The sequence below is a fragment of the Ooceraea biroi genome, chromosome 1 (assembly GCF_003672135.1).
Source record: "Ooceraea biroi isolate clonal line C1 chromosome 1, Obir_v5.4, whole genome shotgun sequence".
NCBI lineage: Eukaryota > Metazoa > Arthropoda > Insecta > Hymenoptera > Formicidae > Ooceraea > Ooceraea biroi.
In genome coordinates this window covers 12,115,448-12,141,565 of record NC_039506.1, presented here as the reverse complement: position 1 = coordinate 12,141,565, position 26,118 = coordinate 12,115,448, and the positions used below count along the sequence as shown (strand labels likewise).

The 26,118-nt window shown below is 36.3% G+C and overlaps 1 protein-coding gene and 2 pseudogenes across 1 annotated transcript; 1 reads left to right on the top strand and 2 right to left on the bottom strand.

Annotated features, from left to right (window-relative positions):
* The first annotated feature begins 3,433 nt into the window (after positions 1-3,433).
* Positions 3,434-4,485, top strand: LOC113561898 (annotated as a pseudogene).
* A 3,814-nt stretch (positions 4,486-8,299) lies between these two features.
* On the bottom strand, positions 8,300-9,197 carry LOC109610967 (annotated as a pseudogene).
* Positions 9,198-16,027: 6,830 nt separating this feature from the next.
* LOC113561897 lies at positions 16,028-18,663 on the bottom strand. The gene is made up of 3 exons (XM_026969465.1): positions 18,604-18,663; positions 17,574-18,029; positions 16,028-16,279 (listed from the first exon to the last, which is right to left on the bottom strand). The coding sequence occupies exons 1-3, from the start codon at positions 18,661-18,663 to the stop codon at positions 16,028-16,030; spliced, it is 768 nt and encodes a 255-aa protein (XP_026825266.1).
* Positions 18,664-26,118: the final 7,455 nt, after the last annotated feature.

Genomic DNA, 26,118 nt, shown 5'->3' with positions numbered 1-26,118 from the left:
TAGATTTTTCATTTCACCAACCTAAAGCTTATTAAATTCTCTTCAAGAGAACGTATTACATTTGTAAATTCTGCCTATAGATTTCCTTACATTCGGCAAAATCGATATGGTATCTCATAATCGGGGACTTTCCTCTATAGTTAAGAAATGAAAATATGAACAGAGAAGAAACTTTAACGTATATCTGACTTATCACGCCATAAAGTAGCAGAGCTTCCTCTCAGTATGCCGCAATACGACAGAATTAATTCGCGGTTTGGCTTAGCGACTTATATACAATCTTTGTGGAATTTTACTTTCGAGAAACGCTTTTAGTTCTCATAACTCGAATAATATTTAACGAAAGAATACTTTATTATAGCGTTTTGAAAAGCTCTCGAGGTAAGCTACAAGACTGTATAATGAGAAATGAAGAGATCCATTAAAAAAAGTTAACCTTCACATAACCTTGACAGGTGCACCCAAGGTCAAATCCAGTGGCAACATCTTATGTCCCCCTTGAAGTCATAAAACTTTTGTAAGAAATATTTTTCGATACAAGATTTGGTTTATGTGTATACTTAAAGTATAAAACAGTATACTTTGGAACGCTGTAACTCACTGAAAAATGGTCCAATTGCAAGAAACAAAAAACCGTTGTATTCGTCTCATTATCAGCTACAACTTTCATTTAGAGAGAAAAATCAACTTCCATTTAAAAAAATGGCCGCCATGATAAAATCTCTAAAGCGGCGCCATCTACAATTAAATTGATAATGCTATCATCTTGCCCCCTTCGAACCAAACGACTTTTGTCTGAAACATTTTTTGATACAAGATTTGGTTTTCGAGAAAAATCAATACGTTACTTAAATGGCTCACCCTGTATATTAGAAGTCCTATAGCTCATTGTCGTTCATGCATTAAAATCCATTTTTATGGAGCAAAATAAACATCATAAATGTGAATTTGTCAAAATAATAAAATAAAATAAACTTTAAAATTCAATGCACACTCCAAAACTAAACTTTAAAGATGTACTTATAATATGTCAAATTAAAATAAGTTCAGGTAAACATTAAAATTAAAACTATCAATGTTAATACGCACTCCAAACAATAGACCTCAAAAACCATGGACAGGAATAAGCAGCCAGATGTTGTACATTGTCACTCGAGTCACAACGAAAGACTGAACACGGAGAAAATAGTCAAAGCAACCGTCACGCAAACAGACAAACAAGTCTACAGATCAAAAGATCAACATAGGCAGATATTCGGCTGGCAACGATTCGGTATCACTTTGTAAATTTAAGGGATTTACTTGTTTTTTAATGTTGATCATTTCGGAGATTAATCTTTTCCTATATGAAATCTCAGTGTCCAACCACTTTGACATCCTCCTAATCAAAATCATGCCCGAACTCAAATCTGTGAGCTGAGGTGACCGAAGGGGTGCCAGATCTCTTGTTGATATCTTTTCTGTGCTCAGTTACTCTGGTATTAAGTTGACGTTTCGTCTGACCAATATATGAAGCAGCACAGTCGCTGCAAAAAATTTTGCAAACTACATTACATTGTGAGGACTTTGCAATAGGGTCTTTTCCAGTTTTTATAAACCGCCTCAGCAAACCCGTGCTCACGAAAGCCGTACGGAAACCCAGTTTTTTAATTTTATGAGCAAAAGACTCCGAAAACGATTTGACAAACGGGATGGTGAAGAACTTATTATCTCTATTGTCACCATTGTCCTTAATATCGATTCCATGACAAAATTTGTTTAATCTGTAATTTATAGCGGAAAAAATTAATTGGATAGGATAGCAATTCTGTAACAAAATCTCAATAACTAATTTTATATTCCTTTCATGGGATTGTGGATCCGAAATATTTAGTATTTTATCAATCAAACCGAATATCACTCCCCGTTTCTGCGACAATGGATAATGTGAATGAAAATTTAAATATCTGTCAGAATATGTGGGTTTATGGTACCAGTCTAAACTTAACTTTCCTTGATCAAGAGTTATGGAAACGTCAAGAAAATTAATGAGATCATTTTCGTTATGTTCGATAGTAAACTTTAATCTTTCATGATATGAGTTGAAAGTATTCAAAATGCAATCAAAATGTATAGGGTCTGAGGCAAATAATACATCATCCACGTATCGCAAATACACTGGTATATAAACACCATTGAGTTTGTCAAATACCCTATCCTCTAAATCTTGCACAACCATATCCGCAATAGTAGGGGAGATTGGGGAACCCATAGGAGTCCCAAATATCTGTCTGTATACGCAACCGTTGAACGAAAAATATGTAGAACCAAACATAAATCTTACAGCAATTATAAATCCCGTTTGTCAAATCGTTTTCGGAGTCTTTTGCTCATAAAATTAAAAAACTGGGTTTCCGTCCGGCTTTCGTGAGCACGGGTTCAGCGAACGTTGAGGCGGTTTATAAAAACTGGAAAAGACCCTATTGCAAAGTCCTCACAATGTAATGTAGTTTACAAGATTTTTTACAGCGACTGTGATGCTTCATATATTGGTCAGACGAAACGTCAACTTAATACCAGAGTAACTGAGCACAGGAAAGATATCAACAAGAGATCTGGCACCCCTTCGGTCACCTCAACTCACAGATTTGAGTTCGGACATGATTTTGATTGGGAGGATGTCAAAGTGGTTAACACTGAGATATCATATAGGAAAAGATTAATCTCCGAAATGATCAACATTAAAAAACAAGTAAATTCCTTAAATTTACAAAGTGATACCGAATCGTTGCCAGCCGAATATCTGCCTATGGGAGCTTTCCAGCAAGCAACACAAGCGACACGGTGCGACACAGAGTCGACAAAGGTGCTTTCCTACAATGACACAAGACGGCACAACGCAACACAGCTGAGAAGCAAAGTCGAGATAGTTGTGTCGTAAATCAGGATTACCAATTCTAGTAACTTTTAAAATTTTTATGTTTGCAATTGCCTTGAGAAATAAATACGCTTTCTTATCCGCAGTTCTCCCGCTCTTGCTGGAAAGTGGCATACCTATTATAACTAATTACATAATATTGAAATAAATAAAATAATGAAGTGCAAACTTTGGCAAGAAAATGTGTCACTCAATAATGCTGCAGATCATCCGTGTTTCATCGGAAAAGTTATTTTTATGGACGATGAAAATAATTTATTCATGGAATATGAAGATAAACGTAACCTATACATTTTTTAGAAATATAGAACTTTAATAAGTAATTTCATTATTCATTATAATTTGCACATTTTTTATAGCTGCTGTTTTGGATAAAAGTGCTACTTTAGAAGTAGAAAATAGTTTATCTACGGAACATCTAAACAAACAACGTAAGTAGAAATTGTTCAGAGATATAGAACTTTAATAATCAATTTTATTGTCTATAATTTGTACACTTTTTTATAGCTGCCGTTTGGGATAGAAGTGCTACATTAGCACTTCTCAGTCTTTATGAGATGAAGATGGACATGCTCGATCATCCAAAAAAAAGTAAAATATGGCAAGCTATTTCTGTTGATTTACAACAAAATTTTGGAATACAGGTTAGATATAAGTTATTAATATAGTTGTAAAGTTGTACATAATAGGTCTGTTCTTTATTGCTGAACTGGCTGACTGGGCTGTAATAGTTCGGCGTCTATCTTTTTTACTGCACATTGGAAGGAAAAAGATAAACTCTGAATTAGTGCAGCCAGTTCAGCAATAAAAAACAGACCTATTAATTATAGCTTTGTGTTTCAGATGACTGCAGATCAAGTGCGTTGGAAAATTAATGCTCTAATAAAAAAATACAAAGAATGTGTTGATCATAACTCCAAATCAGGGAGAAACCCAATGAAGTTTGAATGGTTTGACCAACTGGACGAGATTTTTGGTCAAGAAAGTCTCGCTACTGCGAAACATACTGTTGCATCTAATTTTGCTCATTTGAAAAAAGTTTCGTCTTCATCAGCACAAAATTTTGATTCTTCTTCAACGTCTTCTTCAAAATCTGCAAAGTCTATTTCAACAATTGCTTCAAACGATGCTGACATTTTATCAGAAAGGTTTGTTAATCAACATGTACAAATCACTGCATCTAGTGAATGTGAAATACAAGGGCCATCAACTAAAAGAAAATGTCCATTGCATGGAATTGGATCTAATATAGCAAAAGCAAAAGTTGCACTAGAAAATCAATGGTTGGAATACATGAAGACGAAAGTTGAACGTGATAAAATTAATGATGAGAAACAGGCAGCTGCTTTAGAGCAAAAAAAAGAAGCATTTAAATTAAAAAAAAACAAATTGGTGTGAAAGAAAAAGAAATTGAACAACGAAAAGAATATTTTGCAGTAAAATTAAGAGAAAAAGAAAATAGACATGCAGAACAAATAGCAATAGAAAAAGAAAAATGTAAACTTTTGAAAAAGTTACTTAGAGAAAAAAGTTCAGATTCTGAGTACTTTTTAGAGATTAACACATAGTTTTTATGCAATATATATAAGTATTCATACAGTAAAAGATAGTTGAGATGTTAATCTTATATTATCTTATCTTATATTATTCTTTTGTATACACTTTGTTTTTTTAATGTAATATACGTTTACATATGGAATTTCTTTTGCTGTATGGATAAAAAAATATTAATTTATTTTTTATTTTAAAAAGTATTATTTTACGTATTATTTTAAAATATGTAATGCCAAAGTTAAAAAGTTATTTTAAACAAGACTTGAAAAAGTCTTATTAGTATTGAACTAATATTTTATATACAGGGTGCGCCGTTAGAATCCGGACAAAAAAAGTTTTATGCAAAAAATTGTTTCTTTAAGCCAATATACAAAGATACAAAAAAATACTGTTACATCTCATTTAACGGATCCTTGCTGAGAACTTTTATTCTATATAGGCGCCCTGCGCCTCTATCACTTGTTCGATCCTCGCCCTAAAGCGCGAGCACGCTGCCTTCAAATGATCACGGTTCATAGCCGTGAACTTTGTCTCGATAGCGGTCCGGAGGGAGGTAACGTTGGGGTGCTTGGACTTATTGGTGTGTCTCTCGACTACGCCCCACACGTAGTAGTCCAGAGGATTTAAGTCGGGACTGTTAGGAGGCCAGAAGTCCTTCGACCAAAACATGTCGACGTTATCTGAGAGCCAGTTTTGGATTAAATGGCTCGTGTGAGCGAGTGCGCCATCTTGTTGAAATATGTATGGCCTCCCAGAGGCCACAGTCTCCATCCACGGCTTTACCACTGTCCTCAGGACCTCCAAATACACCTCCTTCGTGACCGTTTCCCCCTTTTGGAAGAAGTACAGCGGCATGACATCGCCCTCACTTGAAACGACGCTCAGGACGTGGATATTGGCCGGAAACTTGGTCTTGCCCACCACAGGGACGTCCTTGGGGTTGTGGGCGAGCCAACGGTCGTTCCTCCGGTTCACTTTGACATCCACGGTGAAAATTTTCTCATCAGAGAAAAACCTAATGCGGTCAGCAGCTTCGTGTTTTAACGAGCACAGAAGCAAATTGCAGCGGGCAAATCTTTTGAGCTTGGCGGCCTCAGAGAGCATCTGGCGGATCTTGAGGACGTAGGAGGTATATCTGAGATCCTCTTTACTGATCCGACGGACGATCGTTTCGCTCACCCCCAAGACGGAGGCCAATTTCCGGAGCGAGGTCCCCGGGTCTTCCAAAATCATGTCTTGGGCTCTTCGGATGATCTCGGGAGTCCTTGTTGATTTTTCCCTAACCTGTCTCTTCCTCGCTGGAGTGTAAGAGCCTTCCTCGGACTCCTCTGAGACTGCGTATCTCTTCGCAACATCGTATACCGTTGATCTTGGATATCCAAAGAATTTTATAATTTCGGCCGGCGTTCTCCCGGCGCGACGGCTTTCTATAATCGCCGCTCTTCTATCGTACCCCATGCTTGGCTTGACGAGCTCGGCCATTTTGAAATTATGAAAGTCTTACTGACATATCTAACTAACTTTAGTACCAACTAGCGCCTACTCCTGAATTCTAATATAGCGGGAACTTCAAATTCAATTTTGTCCGGATTCTAACGGCGTACCCTGTATATATATATATGTGTGTGTGTGTGTGTGTGTGTGTGTGTGTGTGTGTGTGTGTGTGTGTGTGTGTGTGTGTGTGTGTAAAATATCAGTTAAATACTAATAAGACTTATATATATACAGGGTGTCCCGGGTTTTAACCGACAAACTGCGGGAGCATATTCTACTAGTGGAAATAAGAAAAAATTCTTATATCGAGTTTGCTTAGAAATGCTTTATTACAAAGTTATAAACCAATATTGAAAAGAAATATGAGATAAGTAACAACGGATTTTTTCACAAAAATAAAAATTATCTACGCAATGATTTAGTGACGCATTTCAAAATGTTGTCCTTGCACATCGATACAAGCTAGACATCGACGTAGTACAGAATTTGTTACAGTACGACATTCCTGAAAATTTTGTTGCATCTCAGTAACTGAATTAGTAATTCGTTGCTTTAAATCTTCAAGCGAGATTACTTCTGTACTGTAAACTTTATTTTTTAAAGTTCCCCATAAATAATTAAGAGGCGTTAAATCGGGCGATCTTAGAGGCCAGAAAACCGGTCCTCCTCGACCAATCCACCTATGAGCGTAATGTTCATCTAACCAGTTTCTAACTTGTCTAGCATAGTGCGATAGACAACCGTCTAACTGTATCCAGCTGTTTTGACGAAACTGCAGTGGCACATTTTCCATCAAAATTGGCAAATCGTTTGATAGGAATCTTCGAAAAGATTCTCCGTTCAATCGGTCAGGTAAAAAGAACGGACCAATAAGCCGGTCATGAAGCATACCCATCCAAACATTACATCGAAATTCGTGTTGAAAGTTTCTTTGTCTGGTAGTATGTGGATTATTATGAGCCCATACATGGCTATTATGAGAATTGAATATGCCTCGTCTTGTAAAGGTTGCTTCATCTGTCCATAATATCATTGATGAGAAAAGATTGTCCCTTTCTACTGCATTCACATACCAGTTACAAAATTCGACTCGTTTCTGATAATCGATTGGAAGTAATTCTTGTACAGGTGTGTAATGATATGCGAATCTGTCATCAGCACGCAATGTTCTCCAAATAGTGTTTCGTGATATCTGCAGTTGAGCTGAAGCATGTCGAACACTTTGTGTAGGAGTATTATCAAAAAGATTTAAGATTCTTTCCGAGCGTCGTCGGTGTCTTAGAGCTGAACGAACATCATCATATTCATTCATAGGTCGAAATGAACCCAAATTACGTAATTGCAAATGGGCACATAACATAAACATCTTCGACCTTCCAAATTCTACACTATATTCCGTTGTTACTTATCTCATATTTCTTTTCAATATTGGTTTATAACTTTGTAATAAAGCATTTCTAAGCAAACTCGATATAAGAATTTTTTCTTATTTCCACTAGTAGAATATGCTCCCGCAGTTTGTCGGTTAAAACCCGGGACACCCTGTATATATAAATTTAGTAGTGTTAGTATTAGTTCTTACTAATACTATTAAAATTGTTACTACTAATATTATTTAATAATAGGAATAGTATTAGTATTAGCTTAGTTAAATAGTATTTAACTAATGCTAATACCTTAATGTGTATTTATTCATTTATGTTAAACAGTAATATTACTTTTGCACATTTAAAAATGAGAGGATAATAAATACAATTTTATTTTTGGTGTAAAGAATTGGAAATCGTAATTTTTTAATTTCATAAAACTTTAGTATTTAAATGGGCCTAAAGTTGAGTACTGAATAATTATAAAGCTCACAAAATAATTATATATTGTTTTATTACATATAAAGCACATATAAAGTATTTGACATATAAGTAATCTTTACATTTAAAGTGAGAGATAATTGTGATAATAGCGCATAAATGTTATTATAAGTTATTGTGTAAACAAATAATAAATTATATTAAAAACATTAATTTGTGTGTTTTTATTATTTATATTATTTATTTATATTTATTGTACTTTTATTCTACGGCAAATATTTCGTTAAACAACTGCATTCTGCGATCTACTTGATAATTAAAATTATTAAGTTCTTCATTATTATTTCCAATGTTTACACAATTATTGTCGATATATTCAGGAAAATCATAAGCATCATCCTTATCAATGCAATAATTGTGTAGTATACAAGCTGCAACTACTGTATTAGTAATAACAGTTATGTCACGATATTCAGTGAAGAATTTTATGCGACGAAATCGCCCTTTTAATTGCCCAAACGCTTTTTCAACAATTATTCGTGTAGATGAAAGCATAAAATTGAATTCCCTCTGTTGAGGTGTCAAGTGTCCATTGTCTCGAAAAGGTGGAACAAGCCATTGCAAGCACGGATAAGCCGTACACCTAATAGAAATGTTTCATCAGGAAATAACATTTCTTTATTCATACTAGCTGTTTCATATAAAGATGACCTTCTGAATACACGTGCGTCATGAAGAGAACCGGGTTCACCGCAATAGATATGAGTAAAATGCATATCTGCATCTACAACAGCTTGTAAATTTATAGAAAAAAATTTTTTTCTATTACAATAATTACGCGCATTATTACTAGGTTTTAGAATTTGAATATGAGTCGAATCTATCGCCCCTAAAACATTACGAATTCCTTGTTTTGTGTAAAATTTGTCACATATCATCATAATCTCATTTCCTTGCGGCCATTTAATAACTGTATCTGTTTTTGTTAAAAGCCAAGCTATAACTCGTCGAAGAACTCTAAACACGGAAGAAATTGAAACATTAAATCTATCTGACATAGTTCGCAGTGGTTCTGTGTTCGCAATGTACCACAAAAAAAGTAAAAAGCTAAGCTTTGCTGATATTACTTTTACACCAAAAGAATGTAATGGAATATAACCTGATACTCTTAATTCTTCAATTAATATTAATGCTGTATGTCGATTTAATCGTATATGCTCTTTAAATTCTTGGTCTGTCCAAGAATCAACAACCTGAAGATAATCTTCAATGCGATGTCTTTTTCGAGCGCTCATTAAATAATGCATTAAAGGAAATAATAAGATATCATTTTCTTCTTCGTTACTTGATGTTATGCTATTTGAACTGCTTGATCTATTGATACTTGATTCATCACTCGATGAACTCTCATTATTTGTTTCCATTATTTTAATTATTATTTTATTAATATCCATCTGTAAAACAATTATAAAAGTTTTATAAAAGTGTAAAATTACGTTACATTACGTGTTAAAATTACGAGAGAGAGAGAGGTTATAATTTACAAATAAAATTTATTTTATAAAATATATTACAATAAATGATTAATTTGACAATATCTAATATCTTACAATTATGAACTAAGAAAAGTAGGAAACTTTACTGATATTAACTTTGATTCACATTCATATTAAACAATATAAAGTTGATTATTAAAGTTCTATTCTTTCTACTTACGTTGTTTATTTTCATAAATAAATGATTTTCAAAATTTAACTGTAGCACTTCTATCCAAGACAGCAGCTATAAAAAATGTGTAAATTATATTAAAAAATAAAATGAATTATTAAAATTCTATCTCTAAAAACATCTACTTCCTAAACAAAATACCTTGTTTGTTTATATATTATCCGTATTACGTATTATTATCCGTATGAGTACTTCGCCAGCAACTATAAAATGTGAAAATGTGTAAGGTTAAGATCTAGAAAAATATATTTACATCAGCGCGAACTAGTGACTATTATCGAAAGTACGTTGTTCCAGCAAGCACCCCTATACTGTGTTCAATTGTGTGACACAGTGTCTCTCTGTGTCTCCTTGCTGGAAAGCTCCCTATGTTGACCTTTTGATCTGTAGACTTGTTTGTCTGTTTGCGTGACGGTTGCTTTGACTATTTTCTCCGTGTTCAGTCTTTTGTTGTGACTCGAGTGACAATGTACAACATCTGGCTGCTTATTCCTGTCCATGGTTTTTGAGATCTATTTTTTGGAGTGCGTATTAACATTGATAGTTTTAATTTTAATGTTTACCTGAAGTTATTTTAATTTGACATATTATAAGTACATCTTTAAAGTTTAATTTTGGAGTGTGCATTGAATTTTAAAGTTTATTTTATTTTATTATTTTGACAAATTCACATTTATGGTGTTTATTTTGGTGTTTGTTTATTTTGCTCCATAGAAATGGATTTTAATGCATGGACAACAATGAGCTGTAGAACTTCTAATATATAATAAACAAGTTGGTCTAACATCGATAACTTATGAGACCGTTTTTGGGCTCTTCATGTGCGGTATGCGAATATGTTTGCGATTTTGACTACAATGATAATTTGTTAATGTACAATTGAGTCTGATGTTGTTTATAGTTGTTAAATGAGATAAATCACCTTATGCTTAAGACGATAACCTCATACAGGATAACGAGATGCTGACTATTAACTACGAATGAAAATTTATACACTGAAGATGGTCTAACGTTTAGACCCAAACGTCTGTAATTACAATTTCGATGTGAATTCTATGTTGTTCGGGTGAATTCTACGTGAATATAGATTAATAAGCACTTACACCTTGCGTCGCTTTTGTTTTCTTACAACTATTTGAAAAAAATATTAAATAAATATTAAATAAATATTATTTTTCACATCAATTGAACATACATTAAAATAAATATTTTTCTAACGAATAAACTGGGAATTAACCCATTGGGTCAGATATTATGTGGTTTGTTTAGATTAATTTACGTTACGTTGAATTTCGTGTGGATGGTTTGTTTGGCATTAATCAGAGTTGGTAGGGTTAATTTTAATAAGAAATAATCAATTTAATCAGAATTAATGGGATTGGCGCAGTCCGACGTACATCATAGAAGTCATCAGTCATGCAAATTTGTGATCTTTTTCTCAATTTTGATTATTTTTATCGTTCGAAAATTTTTTCTTTTTTAATTCGATTGTACGATTACTTTTAAAGACGCGTCGATAGCCATCGGCCGCCCCTGCGGGGCACCTCGGCTAGAAATGGCCCTACGGCTCTTCATCCAGAGTATAAAAAGGGCAGCGAGGTCCCATGCAGCGTCAGTAGTTTCAAGTCAGTTCTTAGCACAGTTAGCACACTCTAGGACAGTTCTTAGTCAGTTTCAAGGCAGTTTCCGTGACGTGGTTTTGTTAAACGGTAAAACAGTGTAAGTAATAAACCTCAATAAACCTTTTAGTATTTTCAAAATCACAGGGTATTTAACGAAGTCTCTTTCCTTCTTTTAATATATTATAGTTGTACTTGAAGCCTTCTAAAGGTTGCTAATAAGACTGTCACTGCCGAAGAGCGTGGCTCCAGTCTGCTACGCTGTCGCTGCCAAAGAGTGTGGCACCAGCTAGTTTCTAGGCATCCTTTTCAAGTAATCAGAATCTTTCTGTCTTTTAAATGCCCACTAAAGGAGGACGCAGAGTCAGAGAAAAGAAACTTCGGTATAATATCAGGGTTGCTCTATTGAATAACCGGGATCCTTTCCTCTATATCCAACAGTTAGAACACCTTGAAAAGGGATCAACTTCCTCGACCTCACCTCCGACCTGTCTTTACCGGCTAGTACAATTAGAAATCGCGGATTCATATCCTGACTATTGCCAGATTAGAAAAAGGGCAATCCGCGACGCGCGGCATACAAAATACGTAAGATTTTCGGTTTTGACGGGGACAAACATTCCGAAGTTGTAGCCAACGTTGCCGGCCGCGATACAACAGAGTTACTAGCAAGCCTTCCTCCAAACTCCGAGTAAAACGCTTAAGTGCGTTGACCGAAAAAGGAGGACCAATAAGTGCAAATTCGTGACAAATAACGTAAAAGATATTACCATTAGAAACAGCATAACTTTATAAATAATTCTTTGATTTTAATCTTAACTACCGTGCCATATAAAATGTATTAAGAGTTGATTAAAATTAAAGAAATATTTATTTATAGAGTTATGCAAAGTTCGAAATGTGACGATTTTGATCGATAGTGAAGTTAGCATTATCGACTCTACATTTACTTCACATTTTTTTCATTCGTCTTTCGCGAGCCCCCTTGCTCTCATTTGATGGACAAGGAGAAAACGGAGTATCTTAATCGTAAAATCGTTACATTTCGAACTTTGCATCGCAATATCTCCTCTCGTAGGACACGTAAAAGAAAAATGAAAACACTTTTCTTATGCAAATCGAACCCAAGCTATCCATTCAGCCTACTTAGAAGTTGATCGGATCAGCCGTTATTGAGATCTGATAATCGAAGGCTCTCTCGAAACGTCGTCTAGCGTAAAGAGGCACTCTGCTTCTCACGCTGCGCGTACACTTGGCGCGAGACACTACCTTGCCTCTTGATTAGCAATGTTCGATAGAGAAATCGGGTTAGTTGAGATTTGTTTTGAGAACTTAATTACGTCTATGGTGTTGGAGATTGGTACTTGGGTGAATAAAAACATCAAATCTTGTTACGATATCATCAGATTGGAGGTGTGCGGGACCGAGCTCGATAGAAACTGTTTCCCGCGAATAGACAAGCTCCGACTGGAGCTAGCTACGTGCGTGGCGAGATTCCAAGGAATCTCTGAGAGGGAGCGGACTTGTCCAGGAGCGATTAAACACAGCTGTCTTTAGATTTCTGTTGAGTTTAATGCTAATAACGAGTTACACTTAATCGTGATTCAGTTGCAGGCGCAGGCGGGTTTCGTTCACCGTGGAGATCTTCGTTTACGTCTTAGCTGCCTATTTATTTTGAGCGGAGATCTTGTAGCTCGCCGACTAGACAACGGCGGGTGCCGGCGTTCGCGAGGAAAGGAGATCTTGCCGCGAGCAGCTGTAAAAGCGAGAAAGAACACTCAAGTTTACAGAGTGGTGTCCTGGATCCTTCGTCTATCGTTACTGAGATGGACTCAGATTACCAATTAACAATAAGTGACACAGCGCGACGGGTGTAGAACTTAGACGAGAGTGAGTGCGCAATGACGGAGTCAGTCGCCGCCAATAGCTCAAGATAGGAGGATTCGTAACTGGCGAAACCGCGACCGAATACTTGTGCGGTGGTCTCGAGACCAGTCACTTCGGTTACTTTCAGCTAGTGTATCTCTCGAATGACTATCTGAGACTGACGCCGTAAGGGAACGAGGCCGGGTCGATCGTCACAGACAAAGGCTAGGCTTGCTTGAAAACAATCTTGTTATTCGACCGTTTCCTTGGTTCACACGAGCGATTGACCTTGTTTGCCAGTTACGAATATTCCCGAAATACACCTAATCACGACCAACAACGTGACTGGCGAGTAGACGACGATTCGGAAGAAGCGCGTAATTTTATAAAATTTGGGTGTGTTCAGTTCCGAACAGGAGGTTTTATTGACTCTTTGTATGAAATCAGGGGTGTTTTGGCCAGTGGATTTTTGAATGATTTAGGACATTTCGATCCCACTAAAAAACCTTATAAAGGTAAAAAATGTACCAAGTACATAAACAATCCCAACTTGTACACAACAAATAGATTAACTATGAAAAAATAGTTAGCCAAGTATTTAGGAGCAATTCAATTTGAGGATTTGTAATTTGAAATAGTATTTGAACAATTGACGTGCTCGGGTCGCATTGGATATGTATATACCGCCTAGCAATCGAGTGCATAGCGATCGCAGTGGCAATGGCTAGGCAGGTCACTTGTAATAAACAGCTCCCCGCGCGCCTAGCAACGTCGATCACTAGGCGTTCGCATCTTGCCGCGCGCTTGCATTCGGCGGTAGGCAGGACTAATATAGCGATTTTTAATAATTAATAATTTTTAACTATTGCGAAAATTTCAAAACGGTAAAGGACTTTTCTTCTTAGTTCGATGCGTTCTACCCGCTCACGAGCGCTTCATACACAATTCTGGGACACCCTGTATATTCATGTAAATTTATACTGTTTTCACATGATTTTTCCAATAAATCTTTTTATTTGAAAATATTAAAACAAACACGTTTAGTAGTTTTGCAGACTAGCAAAGTGATTATAAATCTCTTTTCATTACTTGTTAGTGCAAATAATTTACACGTACAGTACAGATTAAAGGTAAGACTACTGTCTTACCTTTTTAGTATGTTGTAATGCGACCCGGGCACACCAAGTGTCTAAATACAATTTCAAATTACAAATTCTCAAATTGAATTACTTCTATTATAAGTACTTGGCTAGTTAAATATTTATTTCATATTTAGTTTTTTTTGTTGTGTACAAGGATGTTTTATGTACTTGGTGTATTTTTTACCTTTGTAAGGTTTTTTAGTGGGATTTGTCTAGTCAGAAGCTATTTTCCTGCAAGATCCTATTAATTAATAGCACATTATGCAGCTTTATATCAATGACGTAGAACCTTTATTCCTTGCGTTAATATATTACATCAGGAAGGTCGAGTATATTAATCTAAACACGGTGTATCCACGCTGTGATGCGACTAATGTTTTAAAATCTTTTCCTGCAACATTATCTCTTGACAACGTGTTGCGATATGAAGCTTGATAATTTAGCTAAAGTAACAACATAAACTTTCAACATGTTAGAATGTCTGCATTATTAGTTTTTATGTTAAATTTGATAATATCAATGCTCGTCGAAAAACACTATGGAACAATGGACCAATTCAATTTTGTTTTAAGTTAGGCAAATAGCTAGCCAAATATATGGAATGATGAAAAATGTGTATAGTAGTAATTATTTGAATTGTTCTAACAATATGCTCCATTTCGTAATAGCAAAGAAGAAATCGCATACACTACATGAGCACTGCTACGAAAAACAAATCGTATCTATGAAAACATGCAAAAAAGCATGCTAGAAATCCTTCGATCGGACTGCTGTATGTCTGCAAGATTCATCAAGAATTAATTATTTTGCTTAGAAGCACTGTACATAATATTCTGGCAAACAAAAGATATATATCTGTTTCGTACTGCACACACTAACAAAGTATCAAAAAGATACCAGAGTAGAGAAGGATGTAAAGACATGTTAAGAGTGGCCGATATTGATCTGGATTTCATGAAAAACATTGCAACTGATGACGAAACATGGTGTTTTCAATATACTTATACTGAACTACTTATAAAATGGCAGAATATGGTATGGCAGAGCTCAGAAGAGTAGAAATCGAAAAAAGCGCGCATGATCCAAATCAAGACATTTATTCAATCGGTTTCTTCGATTCGAAAGAAATCGTCCACAAGGAATTGATACCGCAAATAAACAGTGAACGCTGATTATTATTTGGGTACTCAATTGTTTGTGGAACAGGATTCTTTAAGTTCGATTTGAATACCAAGAGCAAGGGTCTTGATCGCTTCTGTACGATAATGCATCAGCGCACGAATATAAGATTGTATGCGTTTTCTTAGCCAGAAAAGGTATTACAGTGTTCGAACACACCCCACAACAATTGTCTGACTTGGTTCCTTGTGAGTTCTGACTACTCCTAAAACTCAAGTTGGCGTTGAAAGCGTTATGATATCATCCAGGACATTCAACAGACTTTGACCGTGATTTTGGAGGCGATTCCAAAAGCGAAGTATAGTGACTGGTCCGAAAACATGTTAAATAAAAACAAAATAATTGATGTCTTATATTTTTTTCGTACCACTTTCGTACTTTCGTATTAGTAGCAACAAAACTTGGATAAACCATTTGTATATATATTTTTTAATGTAAATATAATAGTACAGATGGTACTATTTAATTTATACATACTACTTATATACATATTAATATCCCTTGTAAGATAAAATTTGTCAGTACGCGCGCGCGTATATCATATTACAAAGAGATATTATGAATAATTAGATATTTGTAATGACTACAAAACTAACACGTTTGGTTTTTGCTCTTTTACTTTAAAAAAATACATTAAATTTCTCAATTTTATGTTTTACTTCGATCGAGCACTTATTTATTTTGTATTTATTATTAATACGATTCATTATTGCTCTTGATTCAAACACTTTTTTCAGATATAGTACTCCTTTCGCTGTCGGTCCTTTGTGGAGCGCGCGATACCCGCTGGTTGCGATTCATTACAGTTGTGGACAATTTTCTCTCGCTACTCATTCTTCTTAGACTTGTATCTCGGTGCAAATGATCTTTACTATTGGGAGATCTCGGGCCCCTTATGTTTGTATAGACAACATAAACAGCAAGAATCCCTATTAGGAACATAACGATTCCCACGCCGCTTACCATGCATACCTGTAATGAAAATTAGTTTCTGTGTTACAATTCTGAAATCCTTTATATACAGGGTGTTTCTAAAAGGTCTCGTCAAACTGTAACCACAGATGCTACGTATCAAAACAAAGCAAAATGTCCATATAAACATGGGTCCGGAAATGCTCCCCTTCTGAGATAACACAAGATAAAGTCACTTCATAGATCTCTTTGGCTCAATCACTGTAGTAATGTTTTTTTTGTTTTTTTGTTTTAACGCGAGGAAAACCTACATCAGGTTCGACTCCCGCCTTGGGGGGAGGGGCCGGGGAATATAGGGATTTTTACCATTCTAAAAATCTCGCCGTCGCCTGCCTCGGACGAGTGGTGGAGGGACACCGGAATCTCTCACGAAAACGCCGTGAAGTTCGCCCTCGCCTACGGGCCAGTCTTTCGGGGGTGGGCAATTTTGACGACCCACTAACGTATCCTCTAACGTATTCTGTCGCGACGGTGTGGGGTCACAGCAACACCACCGCCTGGCCGAGGACCATGTCGCTTGCAGGCCCAAGTCCCCACTTGGGACCCGCCGCGGCTCCGGCAGCTTAGCAGCGCGAGGACACCGGTGTCCCTCCGCCACTCGCTCAAGGCAGGCCACCGCGGGGTTTTTAGGATGGTAAAAATCCCCATATCCCCTGGCCCCTCCCCCCAAGGCGGAGGTCGAACCTGATGCAGGTTTTCCCCGCGTCAAACTAAAAAACAAAAAAAAACATTACTACAATGATTGAGCCAAAGAGGTCTATGAAGGTACGTGACTTCATCTTGTGTTATCTCAGAAGGGAGGCATTTCCAGACCCATGTTTATATGGACAGTTTACTTTGTTTTGATACGTAGCATCTATGGTTACAGTTTGACGAGACCTTTTAGAAACACCCTGTATATACTTTCTATTCTATTCTATATTTCTATTCTAGAAAGTATATATATACTTTTATATATATTTTCTAGAACAATTTCCAACTATAGCAACAATAATACGCGAAGCTTGAGGGAGTTTTTAGATTTTCAAGAAATTTCCTGTAACTCTAAGAAATTTTTTGTAACATTGAGAAGAATAGATTTGTCAAAACTTTGGCTTTTCAAAAATATGATTTTGAATATAGCATCAGGCACAAATAGCTATATAGAGAAATATTTCGAAAACCTCAAAATTTTTTTTATGTCAATCATAAATGAGATAGACGACTTGTTAAACGACAGTTTAAAAAGATCAATCTTGTTACTTTTGTATTACAACCCAAAAATACTATAAGACTATCCGCTAAAAGCATTTACCATTGTCCACCATTCACTATTGTCCATCCTTGGAAGCAGAATCTCTGCCGTTTTGTTATCTTCGTATATCATTCTGATTTCTTTAACACTTGCGGCGCATCTTGTTTGCAATTCGCTGTCTCGATTCATGAGTTCTCTTAACGCGTATGGTAAGTTTTTGTTATTGTCCTCTAGCATAACATGATTATTTTCGATTTCTTCTGTATCATCTTGTTGTTTCTTTTCCTTTATATCCAATTTATTCTCGTCCCAATAAACTTTTACTTTGTTTTCACGAACAATCACGTCGCCGATATGCTGCATAACATTTGTTTGAATCTTCATGGATAAATTAAAATTTTTTGACGCGTTTTTCAACTCCTCATTGTGCCTCATTAATGTCTTTGATATCACATTATTCCAGTCCATGGGAGTTATTTGGCCCTTGCAGTTTTTGTTTTTGCTGAAACATTTTGTAATGAATTACAACCATAAACGTAGTAAGAATAGTGTGTTCTCTACTTGGCAAGGACTATCAAATAAAAAGAATAGAAAGCAGGTGTAGTGTAGCTTTCTTTCTCTAAAAGAAGAGTGCTCACTCCCCAGTCCTCACTCTTAATGAAAAAAGAGTGAAGTGTAAAAAAAGTGGCGCGTGAGCACTCTTCTTTTATTAGAGAGAGAAAGCTACGCTACACTTGCTTTCTATTCCTCTCTATCTGATATTCATTATTAAGTAGAGAACACGCTCGATCTATTCTTACTATGTCCTATGATTATAACATTTTGTATTGAAATAAATGACGATAATAAAATTTTTTCTATTATCACTTTTTTATCTTTTATATATCTCTTCATTTCTTGTACAGAATGTTAAAAAAAGGGTCACATATTTTGATAGCAGATAGTATTGATCAAAATAAGAAAAAAAGTCTAATTAACATGGGTCCTACAATTATCTCTAAAGATACAAGCTATTTTTCTATTTAAGCTCTTTGTTCTTTTCTTATTAATCGCGTCATCTCTACAATGTAATACACAAAAGAATATTTACTAGTTCAGTAGTCAGCATTAGAGGAGGTGCTCTATGTGGTTCCAATTCACTCGCACGCATGTTTCAGTCCTACGTCTCAGAGAATCACGCATTCTTTCAAATATACTTGACTCGTCTGAGATTTGCTGACACGCATTGAAAATGCAATCCTGCAGTGTTCGTACGTCATCGACGTGTGTTGAATACATCAAGGTCTTTAAGTGTCCCTAAATCAAAATAAATAATCAAATAATCAAAAATCTAAGGGGTGGTGTAATCTGGCATGGTAATATGGTGGCCTAAGCGTCCTACTGTATCTGGCGTCCTACTGTTGCCAACTTCTGAAGTTCTGTTTCTCAACCTCTGGATTGTGCGGTTGATATCTTTGGATACTGGGCACTAGGAAATAAAAGTGTTTACTAGTGTTGCTGTAGTAACATTGAATTATAACAAACTATGCCAAAGATACTCGTACAGCAAAGGGTTAAGGAAAGAGCAATAAAGTTAGTGTGCAGTTTAATCAGTGAACAAATATAATGGAAGCCTATTATTCCACACGGGAAATGGCAGATATGATAGTTTGTTACGGTTTAGCTAATGGAAGCAACCGGGAAGTGCGTGCCCTTTACGTTCAAAAATATCCAACACGTAGGATACCATCTCAAAAGTTATCCAACAAATTTTTCCAGTGACTTTCAAAAACTGGACCTTTTACACCATGAGTAACAGATCGTGGCAAGTCTCGCTCAGTTCCCATGCCTGATATGGAGGAACGAGTATTGAGAAAAGTTGAAGAAAATCCTATAACAAGTGTAAGAAGAATAGCAGCTGAAGGCATCAGTCATCCTCTTGTCCATTCTTCACGAGCAGTTACTATACCCTATCATATTCAACGAGTGCAAGCTCTTACACTATCTCAAAAGTTACCAAATTACTACGCTAGATTAGTATTCTGTCAATGCTTTTACGAAAATGTGTTGAAGATCCACATTTCATAGCGAGCATTTTATTTACCGATGAGGCGGGCATCACAAAAAATGGTATAGTCAATTTCTATAATACGCATGTCTGGTCAGATAAAAATCCGCATGCGACTGAAGAATTGAGACATTAGCATCGGTTTCATATTAACGTCTGGGCAGAAATTGTTGGCGATAGAAACATAGGATCTTACGTTCTACCAAATAGATTAACAAGTGCTACCTATCACCATTTTTTGTCGAACGAACTGCCTACCATGCTGGAGGAAATACCTCTCCTTCAAAGGCAACGAATGTGCTTCATGCATGATGCATCATCTCATTTTCTTCACATCGTTCGGCAACACTTAATCCAGGTATTTAATGAGCAATGGATTGGTCGGGGAGGTCCAGTAGTTTGGCCTGCTCGATCCCCGGATCTGAACCGTTTAGATTTTTGGTTATGGAGACACTTAAAGACCTTAGTGTATTCAACATCCGTTAATGACATACAAACATTGCAGGATCGCATTTTCAATGCGTATCAGCAAGTTTCAGACCAGCCAAGTATATTTGAAAGAATGCGTGATTCTCTGAGACGTAGGGCTGACACATGCGTGCGAGTGAATTGGAACCACATAGAGCACCTCCTCTAATGCTGACTACTGAACTAGTAAATATTCTTTTGTGTATTACATTGTAGAGATGACGCGATTAATAAGAAAAGAACAAAGAGCTTAAATAGAAAAATAGCTTGTATCTTTAGAGATAATTGTAGGACCCATGTTAATTAGACTTTTTTTCTTATTTTGATCAATACTATCTGCTATCAAAATATGTGACCCTTTTTTAACACCCTGTATATAGGACGATTTACTTAACTTGGGTGTCTTAAATATCTTTCTTAGTTTTAATGATACGAAAAAATGTGTAGTAAACAGTATTATGCACTGTTCTAGGGATTTTTATGATAACAGAAGTGTTTCGAAAGGTCATTTTGTTAGAGATTTAAAGCTAAAATCATGTTCTTACATGGAACAACATATTTTTGTTTGCGCCCTGTTATAGTCAAACTCAAGTTATTAACTTACAATTAGAGTATATTAACTATATAGGAAAATGAAAGAACGCATGCATAGATGCATCTATGTATAAACACATAGATGATTGAAAGAACAAACACGTCATTTATCGCATTCAAACATCTATTGAAGTCATTGGGTATTATTTTGAACATTGTAAAATACATTTTTGTGTTGAAAAATATAAATTGTTATTTTTATTTATTCAAATGTATGTAATCTTTCATTTTGAAGATTATGGTTGTCATATTATCATAAAACATTAAAATCCTCCCAAGATTAATTATAAGATAGCATACAAATAGAAATATATGTTTTCATTAAAAAAATAATTTCTACTTTGAAATTTCTAAAAAAATAATCTTGAGAAGAAATTTCTATAATCATAATTGCCTCTTTAAACGGTGCAGTTTTGGATATTCTCCGATTTCAATAATATTTTAATATGTCATCAAGGTCATCACCAGAGACCGGATTACGGTGCCTTTTTCCCCACTCCAAGCGCGTGCTAGCGGCCGAGCGCCGCGAGAAGCAGTACCGTCACTGCGCCAGTCTAAGGGGGCATCATCGCGTAGAATACAAAAATATCTATGTACTAAAAATATCTATATAATAAATATATACATATACATACATATACAGGGTCCGCCAAAAGTCCCGGGACCCCTGAATATTTCGAAAAATATGCATTTTCGTGAAAAATGTTTCAAACAAAAGTTGTAGGGCTTTAAGTTACGCATTGCATAGTAATATTAGTATGACACTGAATAACACTGTCAAGGTCACATAAAAATCATTTTGAATTGTTTAAATGGAACCCTCTACTTTTCATTACATATTCTTGTAGCTCACCTCTACAGCTTTCCAAAACACTATAATAAAGTTTTTTTTTCATTAAGAACTTTCCGAGTTTTGAGGTTTGAAAGTTACAGTACCGCCGGCATTAGCATTACCCAAGATCCAGACAATTAAGGCAAGATCGGGCATAGTACAGCCAACTAAGGCAAGATCGAGGTAAGATTTGGCCAATAAAGGCAAGGTAAAGGTCTACCTGGGCAGTGAAGGCAAGGTAAAGGTCCACCAGGCCAGTGAAGGCAAGGTAGGAGTCCACCCGGCCAGTGAAGGCAAGGTAGCGGTTCACCCGGCCAGTAAAGGCAAGGTAGGGGTTCACCTAGATATCTGTTCAAGGAGGCCCCTTTTCAATAACACGATTCACATTAGATGCTCGAACCGCGCACCATCTGTTGTTTGACAATGTGCTAAACGTACGTAAAAGTTCTCTACTGCACTTCTGATGACATCTGGAGGAATAAGTGCAGCTTCTCGCATAATCCGTTGTCGAAGATCCTCCAGGTCATTAGGTTCTGTAAAGTAAATTTTACTTTTGAGGTAGCCCCAGAGGAAATAATCGAGTGGTGTTAGATCTGGTGACCTCGCTGGCCACTCAATTGCTCCTCTTCTACCTATCCATCGGTTTGGAAATGTCTCATCTAGGTAATCACGTACAGCCCTTCCATAATGCGGTGGAGCTCCATCCTGTTGATACCACACTTCACCAAAATTATCACCTGCTTTCTCAGCTATTGATGGAATTATTTGGTCTCTCAGCATACGTTCATATCTAGCGGCATTCAAATTACCATCGATGAAAAATGGCCCAATCAAAAAGTATTATTATAAATACCGGCCCAAACATTCAACTTCTCAGGATTCTGAGTGTGTGCCTCGCGCATCCAGTGAGGATTTTCGTCAGTCCAAAAACGACAGTTATGGCGGTTAACATTACCATTGATCTCGAAGCTTGCTTCATCGGAAAAAGCAATATTAAACAGGAAATTGGGTAACTGATCAATTCTTGTCATCATGATGTCACAAAATTCATTTCGACGGTCGAAATCATCCTCATTTAATTTCTGAACAAGATGAATCTTGTAAGGATGAAAATTAATAAATTTCAGATTCCTACGAACAGAAGATTGACTCATCTCAAGTTCCTGCGATGCCTTACTCACAGAAAGTCTGGGATTCTCTACAAAAGCTTGTGCGACTTCGAATGCCCTCTCTTCTCTCGTTTCAGACCTTGACTTTCCAGATTTTGGACGATTCCTATTTATTCCAGTTTCTTCGAATCGCCTGATCGTACGTTCAACAGTTGATTTAGAAATACCATTGTCTTGATCACGAAAGGTTTCATTGAACAGTCTCCTCACTTCATTATAAGATCTCTGTCGGTCCCGCCATCCCCTCATCATCAAGAGAGATACCCTCTCGCGTTCAGAAAGTTGTGCCATGATCGCGCTCAAATGGGAAATACACACAGATTCTTCCTGACCAAATTCTAACGTAAATTCCTATTTTGAATCATTTAAAAAAATAAGTGATGGAGTAATATTTTCCGAATTTCTGTCAAAAACAATGGAGACTCTCAGTTCGTCTATTACGGAAAAGATGCAAAATAACTGCTTAGCTTAGATGAAACTAAATTCTCGTGGGTTCGTAGAACTTAATGGTTTCGGATTTATGTACTTTATCAGTAAGACAAGTATGGAAGAATTTACGAGAACAATTCTAATTTTGAGGTTATCATGCTCCTCATGTTTTAATTTCATTCGTTTCAAACAATTTACGAATCCACGAGTGTGGCCTAAATCAATGAATTTAACTTCATCTAATCTAGCAGTTACTTTGCATCTTTTCCGTAATAGACGAACTGAGAGTCTCCATTGTTTTTGACAGAAATTCGGAAAATATTACTCCATCACTTATTTTTTTAAATGATTCAAAATAGGAATTTACGTTAGAATTTGGTCAGGAAGAATCTGTGTGTATTTCCCATTTGAGCGCGATCATGGCACAACTTTCTGAACGCGAGAGGGTATCTCTCTTGATGATGAGGGGATGGCGGGACCGACAGAGATCTTATAATGAAGTGAGGAGACTGTTCAATGAAACCTTTCGTGATCAAAACAATGGTATTTCTAAATCAACTGTTGAACGTACGATCAGGCGATTCGAAGAAACTGGAATAAATAGGAATCGTCCAAAATCTGGAAAGTCAAGGTCTGAAACGAGAGAAGAGAGGGCATTCGAAGTCGCACAAGCTTTTGTAGAGAATCCCAGACTTTCTGTGAGTAAGGCATCGCAGGAACTTGAGATGAGTCAATCTTCTGTTCGTAGGAATCTGAAATTTATTAATTTTCATCCTTACAAGATTCATCTTGTTCAGAAATTAAATGAGGATGATTTCGACCGTCGAAATGAATTTTGTGACATCATGATGACAAGAATTGATCAGTTACCCAATTTCCTGTTTAATATTGCTTTTTCCGATGAAGCAAGCTTCGAGATCAATGGTAATGTTAACCGCCATAACTGTCGTTTTTGGACTGACGAAAATCCTCACTGGATGCGCGAGGCACACACTCAGAATCCTGAGAAGTTGAATGTTTGGGCCGGTATTTATAATAATACTTTTTGATTGGGCCATTTTTCATCGATGGTAATTTGAATGCCGCTAGATATGAACGTATGCTGAGAGACCAAATAATTCCATCAATAGCTGAGAAAGCAGGTGATAATTTTGGTGAAGTGTGGTATCAACAGGATGGAGCTCCACCGCATTATGGAAGGGCTGTACGTGATTACCTAGATGAGACATTTCCAAACCGATGGATAGGTAGAAGAGGAGCAATTGAGTGGCCAGCGAGGTCACCAGATCTAACACCACTCGATTATTTCCTCTGGGGCTACCTCAAAAGTAAAATTTACTTTACAGAACCTAATGACCTGGAGGATCTTCGACAACGGATTATGCGAGAAGCTGCACTTATTCCTCCAGATGTCATCAGAAGTGCAGTAGAGAACTTTTACGTACGTTTAGCACATTGTCAAACAACAGATGGTGCGCGGTTCGAGTATCTAATGTGAATCGTGTTATTGAAAAGGGGCCTCCTTGAACAGATATCTAGGTGAACCCCTACCTTGCCTTTACTGGCCGGGTGAACCGCTACCTTGCCTTCACTGGCCGGGTGGACTCCTACCTTGCCTTCACTGGCCTGGTGGACCTTTACCTTGCCTTCACTGCCCAGGTAGACCTTTACCTTGCCTTTATTGGCCAAATCTTACCTCGATCTTGCCTTAGTTGGCTGTACTATGCCCGATCTTGCCTTAATTGTCTGGATCTTGGGTAATGCTAATGCCGGCGGTACTGTAACTTTCAAACCTCAAAACTCGGAAAGTTCTTAATGAAAAAAAAACTTTATTATAGTGTTTTGGAAAGCTGTAGAGGTGAGCTACAAGAATATGTAATGAAAAGTAGAGGGTTCCATTTAAACAATTCAAAATGATTTTTATGTGACCTTGACAGTGTTATTCAGTGTCATACTAATATTACTATGCAATGCGTAACTTAAAGCCCTACAACTTTTGTTTGAAACATTTTTCACGAAAATGCATATTTTTCGAAATATTCAGGGGTCCCGGGACTTTTAGCGGACCCTGTATATAAACAATATGTACAATATATAAAAATTATTATATAAATATATATGTTTATATATTTTAAATATTATATATAGGTATCTAAAATAAATTATTTTTCATATCTGAAACAATGAGTAACGAAGTAATGAGATAAATTGTTGAATTTAAAATTTTGGCGTCTATCTGTTAAAACAGCTTTATAGCGTGAAAAAGTACTTTCTATCTCGGATGAGACAATGGGTGCGTACTTAAGAAGAGCCAATTGTTCCGAATTTACTTGCACGTCTGAATCTCTACATTCGGAAATTTTGATTAACTTTTGTAAGCCACTATTTTTGGTTAATATTGTGGTCATTTTATTCTTTATCTTGTCTGGAATGTGAGGCTGCTCGATATTTGTTCGCACTTCTGCAAGGATAAGAAGAGAGTCAGACAAAGATATTCCAGATTTTTCTAATTGTTTTATTGCCGAAATGATACAAGTAAAATTGTTTTTAATCATATGTAAATTTTCTCCGAGAAGATTGCGATCGAAACATTGTTTTGCAGTTTGAATTGAAACGGCATCAGGTGGAAGCGTTTCGATAATCAATTTCATTGTTGGATAATTATCCGCGTAATATTTAGCGGCTTTCAACCGCGTGCCCCAACGAGTTAAAATTGGTTGTGGAGGTAATGCCAAATCCGGTGCTAGTTTTTTGAACAACTCAATACGCGTAGGTACTTTCAAAAATACTTTTTTGACAGAAGATATCAATATATCAATATTAGGATAATACACCCTGATTGCTTCTGCTACTCTATGCAGTCCATGTATAACGCATGTCACATGGATCATATTTGGATACATAGCGAACAGATTTTTTCCCGCTTTTAGCATATATGCTGCACCGTCTGTTACGAAAAGCAAAACTTTTTCGTACTTTATACCTTCGGGTCATAACAATTCTAAAGCACTTGTAAATAATTGTGCAATTGTCGCATTATTAACTTCGGTAAGTTGTTGATAATGA

Excerpts from the sequence above, each read along its gene's own strand:
- LOC113561897 (XM_026969465.1), bottom strand. The coding sequence starts at position 18,663 with ATGCGTGCGAGTGAATTGGAACCACATAGAGCACCTCCTCTAATGCTG. Across the intron at positions 18,030-18,603 it reads TAATGCTGACTACTGAACTA|ACAAAATGTTTCAGCAAAAA; the intron begins GTAAATATTCTT and ends TTGTAATTCATT. Across the intron at positions 16,280-17,573 it reads ATAGTGAATGGTGGACAATG|GTATGCATGGTAAGCGGCGT; the intron begins GTAAATGCTTTT and ends TTTTCATTACAG.